The sequence below is a fragment of the Arachis hypogaea genome, chromosome 1 (assembly GCF_003086295.3).
Source record: "Arachis hypogaea cultivar Tifrunner chromosome 1, arahy.Tifrunner.gnm2.J5K5, whole genome shotgun sequence".
NCBI classification, from domain to species: domain Eukaryota; kingdom Viridiplantae; phylum Streptophyta; class Magnoliopsida; order Fabales; family Fabaceae; genus Arachis; species Arachis hypogaea.
Window position 1 is genome coordinate 8,374,723 of NC_092036.1, and position 6,586 is coordinate 8,381,308.

The 6,586-nt window shown below is 28.0% G+C and overlaps 1 protein-coding gene across 1 annotated transcript; it reads left to right on the top strand.

The window, feature by feature from the left end:
* The first annotated feature begins 1,614 nt into the window (after window positions 1-1,614).
* Window positions 1,615-3,990, top strand: LOC112794410 (large ribosomal subunit protein uL16). The gene is made up of 5 exons (XM_025836447.3): window positions 1,615-1,823; window positions 1,914-2,286; window positions 2,828-2,956; window positions 3,302-3,383; window positions 3,660-3,990. Exons 1-5 carry the CDS (start codon window positions 1,814-1,816, stop codon window positions 3,732-3,734), a joined length of 669 nt encoding a protein of 222 aa, XP_025692232.1. The 5' UTR covers window positions 1,615-1,813; the 3' UTR covers window positions 3,735-3,990.
* Window positions 3,991-6,586: the final 2,596 nt, after the last annotated feature.

Consider the following 6,586-nt stretch of genomic DNA (forward strand, 5'->3'; position numbering starts at 1 on the left):
ATATATATTCTCCTTCTTTCGTGCTTAAAGACTGGTAGAGACCCTCATATACTCTTGTTCTTGCTTCACTTATAGCCACTTTTGTCTCTTTCTTAGCCGCCTTATATTTTTTTCAATTATCTACATTGCGGCAGAAAGATCACTCCTTAAAGCACTCCCTTTTTGCCTTTATCTTTTCTTATACACTCGCATTCTACCTCCAGAACTCCTTGTCTTGGTTCTATCCCTCTAGATTCTCCAAAACTTTCTTCTTCTGTTCTTCTAATAACTTCTGCCACTTCCTTCCACATCTCTTCTGTGCTTCCATCCCCATTCCACTTTGTCTTTTCTCCTACCTGTCTTAGGAAACTTCTTTGTTCTTCACCTTTCATCTGCCACCACCTCCTCCTTGAATTTTTTGTATGATGTCTTTTCCTCAATTTTTCCTCAATTTTTCCTCAACGCGAAAATCCATGATGAACATCCTATGTTGTATTGTTAAACTCTCTCCTGGAATAATTCTACAATTAATGCAAAATTTTTGGTCGACTCTCCTCAACAAGAAGAAGTCGATTTGAGAGCTTGTCATGCCTGCCACTCCTATAGGTTATAAGATGTTCATCTCTCGTTTTAAAATATGTATTTGCGATGAGAAGGTCAAAGGTTAAGGAAAAGTCCAAAATAGTTTTACCCTTGGTATTGACCACTTTGAAATCATGGCCTTCGTGAATACTTCTATACCCAGTCACTTCACTTCCAATATGGTCATTTAAATCGCTTCCTAAGAAAATTTTATCTCATGAAGGTATATCTTGGACCAAACTCTCTAGATCCTCTTAAAACCTTATCTTGTGTTGCTCGTCCGAACCCACTTGCGGTGCATAGATGCTAATCACATGAAAAGTACCTTATTCAACCACAAGTTTGATAGAGATGATCCGATCTCCCACCTTCTTGACATCCACTACGTTCTTCTTTCACTGCTTATCCACGATAATACCTATCCGATTCCTATTATTCATCTTTCCTATATACCAAAGTTTGAACTCGAAAGTATCCAACTCCTTAGCTTTCGTACTGACTCATTTTGTTTTTTGTAGGTACATGATGTTAATCTTCCTCCTTGTTGTGGTATCTACCACCTCCATGAATTTTCCTGTTAGAGTGTCTATGTTCCATGTTCCAAATATCAACCTTCTGCCACTCCGACCTTTGCCTTTATTTTTTTCTTTGTGAACTAGTTTATTTACCCTTGTTCGTTCATGAAAACGCGAGAATTCTTACTCATTTAGCACTACACCCGAACACCGAAGCGGCTCTTGCTCATTTGGCACTGTATGCAAGCCATACAGCGTGTTGTTTTCGGGCAACGACCTAGTTTTAGCGCAATAACATCTTACTCATTTGGGACCAGCTATGTACCACAGATATAACAGACGCAGTTTAAAACATGAAGACACTATATATATATATTTTAGATAAATTATAATAATATCATAACTTTTTATTGATATTAAAGCAAAAATTATGTTTTAATTATTTAAAATAATTTTGGTATTAATAAATTTGAAGCAGTAAGATGGGTATGGGCTGAATAATAGGCTTTAAAATAGAGCAAATCCAATCCAACAAGCCACGCAACATTCTCAAACTTTCTGGGCTTTTCCTAACCCGGTCAAAGAAGAATAGAAAAAGAAGCAACGATGACGCAAGCCCATACGTAATGAACGACAGGAATAAAACAGCGTGCGAATGACGCGCCATTGCCCATACCGTAGCGTATATAAAGCACCATCACCCCGCGAATCCTATCCTTCTCAAATTTCCTTACGCAATGGGGAGAAGTACGATCTCTAATCCTTCATTCTTCGATGCAATTGAAATCTCTGTTTAAAGTTTAAATCTAGAATTGAATGTTTGAAATTTGTTTCCAGGACCAGCGAGGTGTTACAGGCAAATCAAGAACAAGCCATATCCAAAATCGCGATTCTGCAGGGGTGTGCCTGACCCTAAGATCCGAATCTATGACGTCGGAATGAAGAAGAAGGGTGCGGATGAGTTTCCGTTCTGCGTGCACCTTGTTTCATGGGAGAAGGAGAATGTTTCCAGTGAGGCACTTGAGGCTGCTCGCATTGCTTGCAACAAGTACATGTCCAAATTCGCAGGCAAAGACGCTTTCCATTTGCGTGTTAGGGTTCATCCTTTCCATGTTCTCCGTATCAACAAGATGCTCTCCTGCGCCGGCGCCGACAGGCTCCAGACTGGCATGAGGGGCGCCTTTGGCAAGCCGCAGGGCACTTGCGCTAGGTATACTCTCTCATATCATCTTATCAATAATTTCTTTTAAAAACTTTAAGCTCTCAGATACTTATAGATAGATCTAACAATTCGCATGAAAGAATTCTCATCATTTCTTGCTCTACAAGAAATCTCATCTAAGATATTTGTAACTTTTAATCTTGACATGTCAGTTGAGAGTTGTCATACAGCAGTGACATATCAGCATACAATTATCATGTCAGTATTTTAGGAATACAACTGAAGCAAATTGTTAAGAGTATTTTGAAAAGGTGCATCCTACTATGCAGATGTTATTTGTTCAGATTTTATATCATGCTATACTAAATAATAACCACCTTTTAACCATGTTTTCGTCTGCTATAAAACATTGTACACATGTTGCTATAAAATTTATGATTTACTTCCATAGACCAGCTTTTTGGTAATTAATATATGTAGCTCTTCCTTCGATTTAGTAGTTGGTTACATCATAACTGATTAACATACTTTAGTGCCTTGTAATCCCAATGATATATGCTCATTTTGCTATTTGGTCTCTGGTTACCAGGGTCAACATTGGCCAGGTGCTTCTCTCGGTTCGCACCAAGGATAACCATGGTCATCATGCTCAGGAGGCTCTGCGACGCGCCAAGTTCAAGTTCCCCGGCCGCCAGAAGATCATTGTCAGCAGGAAGTGGTGAGCTTTTTAACTTTTTGGTTGCATTTCTACTACTGCAAGTTTGTTGCTATTCTTGCAAATTTGATTCTATACAAATTGCTAGCCTTGTTATTGCTAATACTAGATTTTATTGTGAGTTTATGTGTCTTCATAATTTGTATCACTTGAAGAATTGTTAAATTTGCTACATGTCAACTTGGTTAGTTGAACAAGTTATGCAAAGAAAAATGTTAATGATGGATGATAAAGTTTTTCCAACTGGAAGAACATGGGGTTTCTATTTTTCAGTGTGTATGCTCATTTTTTACCCTTTGTATTTATTGGAAATGCTTGCTTGCTTAGTAATTCTTTTCCAATTTTCAGGGGATTTACAAAGTTCAACCGAACAGAGTATTTGAAGTTAAAGTCTGAGAACAGAATTGTGCCTGATGGTGTCAATGCCAAGGTTCGTTTCCACCCTGATAAATTATAAACTACAAAAATATTATTTGCACTCCAAAATTAACCACCAAAATCAGTCACAAAGTATTTATGTATAAATATATATGTAATTTAACTTATTTTTAATATGTATTTTATATTTTAATATATATTTTATATTGGTGACTGATTTTGGTGTACACCTAATATAGTTGTTATAAATTATTCTCGTTCTTTTTGGGAAAGAGTTCTTGCAATTGGTACATAGTTTATTAATATTTTTGTTTTATGTTCTATGAAGCTTCTTGGGTGCCATGGACCTTTGGCAAATCGTAAACCTGGAAAAGCTTTCTTGCCAGCTACTGCTAGTGCTTAGGCCATTTGAACATGTGGCTCATGTTCATTTTCCCTTACCTGGTGAATAGGTGTTCCTATTGACCACGGTATTTAATGTAATTATAAGAATAAACTGGGGTTAAGGGTCTTCATTTTGTTTGATTTATGAAAGTATGACTGTAATTAGAAGAATAAAACTGTGTTCAGGGTCTTCATTTTGTTTAATTTATGAAACTATGAATTATTGTATTTGCATCCAGTTTTCTTTCAAGATGAATTGGAAATGTAGTTGCGCATGTTTATGCTTCTTTAAGTGCACAAATGATTCGATATTTTATGAAGGTTCTACAAATAATTCGATGGGTTTAAGTAACTATTCACCAGTTATATAATAGACACCAAAAAAAAAAAACATTTATAGTTTCAAAATTTAAAAATAAAAAGTTTTCATCTTTTTTTCTTGCCCTCTTAATATTTCTGTACATTATTTTATTTTTGTATTTTAAATAAAAAATTTAATTTTTAAATTTAAAAATAAAAAAAATAAAAAATTTTGTCTTTTGAAATACTAAACTTTTTTTAAAGAATATTTTTTATTTTTTTATTCACCGGATAGTTCTATTTTTTCACAAATATAGAATAAGTTTGTTTCAAAAATTTAAACTTTTTAAATTTTTGTTGATTGGATATTTTTGAAAATCTTTATTTTTCAACTTTTTGGTAAAAAGATTATTTTTTTAGTTTCAAAATTTAAAAATAAAAAGTTTTCATCTTTTTTTCTTGCCTTCTTAATATTTCTAGACATTATTTTATTTTTGTATTTTAAATAAAAAATTTAATTTTTAAATTTAAAAATTCAAAAAATAAAAAATTTTGTCTTTTGATATCCTAAATTTTTTTAAAGAATATTTTTTTATTTTTTTATTCACCGTATAGTTCTATTTTTTCATAAATATAGAATAAGTTTTTTTAAAATTTTAAACTTTTTAAATTTTTGTTTATTGGATATTTTGAAAATCTTTATTTTTCAACTTTTTGGTAAAAAGATTATTTTTTAGTTTCAAAATTTAAAAATAAAAAGTTTTCATCTTTTTTTCTTTCCTTCTTAATATTTCTGGACTTTATTTTATTTTTGTATTTTAAATAAAAAATTTAATTTTTAAATTTAAAAATTCAAAAAAATAAAAAATTTTGTCTTTTGAAATCCTAAATTTTTTTAAAGAATATTTTTTATTTTTTTATTCACCGGATAGTTCTATTTTTTCACAAATATAGAATAAGTTTGTTTCAAAAATTTAAACTTTTTAAATTTTTGTTGATCGAATATTTTTGAAAATCTTTATTTTTCAACTTTTTGGTAAAAAGATTATTTTTTTAGTTTCAAAATTTAAAAATAAAAAGTTTTCATCTTTTTTCTTGCCTTCTTAATATTTTTGGACATTATTTTATTTTTGTATTTTAAATAAAAAATTTAATTTTTAAATTTAAAAATTCAAAAAAATAAAAAATTTTGTCTTTTGAAATCCTAAATTTTTTTAAAGATTTTTTTTATTTTTTTATTCACAGTATAGTTCTATTTTTTCATAAATATAGAATAAGTTTGTTTTAAAATTTAAAACTTTTTAAATTTTTGTTTATTGGATATTTTGAAAATCTTTATTTTTCAACTTTTTGGTAAAAAGATTATTTTTTAGTTTCAAAATTTAAAAATAAAAAATTTTCATCTTTTTTTCTTTCCTTCTTAATATTTCTGGACTTTATTTTATTTTTGTATTTTAAATAAAAAATTTAATTTTTAAATTTAAAAATTCAAAAAAATAAAAAATTTTGTCTTTTGAAATCCTAAATTTTTTTTAAAGAATATTTTTTATTTTTTTATTCACCGGATAGTTCTATTTTTTCACAAATATAGAATAAGTTTGTTTCAAAAATTTAAACTTTTTTAATTTTTGTTGATTGGATATTTTTGAAAATCTTTATTTTTCAACTTTTTGGTAAAAAGATTATTTTTTTAGTTTCAAAATTTAAAAATAAAAAGTTTTCATCTTTTTTTCTTGCCCTCTTAATATTTCTGTACATTATTTTATTTTTGTATTTTAAATAAAAAATTTAATTTTTAAATTTAAAAATTCAAAAAAATAAAAAATTTTGTCTTTTGAAATACTAAACTTTTTTTAAAGAATATTTTTTATTTTTTTATTCACCGGATAGTTCTATTTTTTCACAAATATAGAATAAGTTTGTTTCAAAAATTTAAACTTTTTAAATTTTTGTTGATTGGATATTTTTGAAAATCTTTATTTTTCAACTTTTTGGTAAAAAGATTATTTTTTTAGTTTCAAAATTTAAAAATAAAAAGTTTTCATCTTTTTTTCTTGCCTTCTTAATATTTCTGGATATTATTTTATTTTTGTATTTTAAATAAAAATTTAATTTTTAAATTTAAAAATTCAAAAAAATAAAAAATTTTGTCTTTTGATATCCTAAATTTTTTTAAAGAATATTTTTTTATTTTTTTATTCATCGTATAGTTCTATTTTTTCATAAATATAGAATAAGTTTTTTTTAAAATTTTAAACTTTTTAAATTTTTGTTTATTGGATATTTTGAAAATCTTTATTTTTCAACTTTTTGGTAAAAAGATTATTTTTTAGTTTCAAAATTTAAAAATAAAAAGTTTTCATCTTTTTTTCTTTCCTTCTTAATATTTCTGGACTTTATTTTATTTTTGTATTTTAAATAAAAAATTTAATTTTTAAATTTAAAAATTCAAAAAAATAAAAAATTTTGTCTTTTGAAATCCTAAATTTTTTTAAAGAATATTTTTTATTTTTTTGTTTACCGGATAGTTCTATTTTTTCACAAATATAGAATAAGTTTGTTTCAAAAATT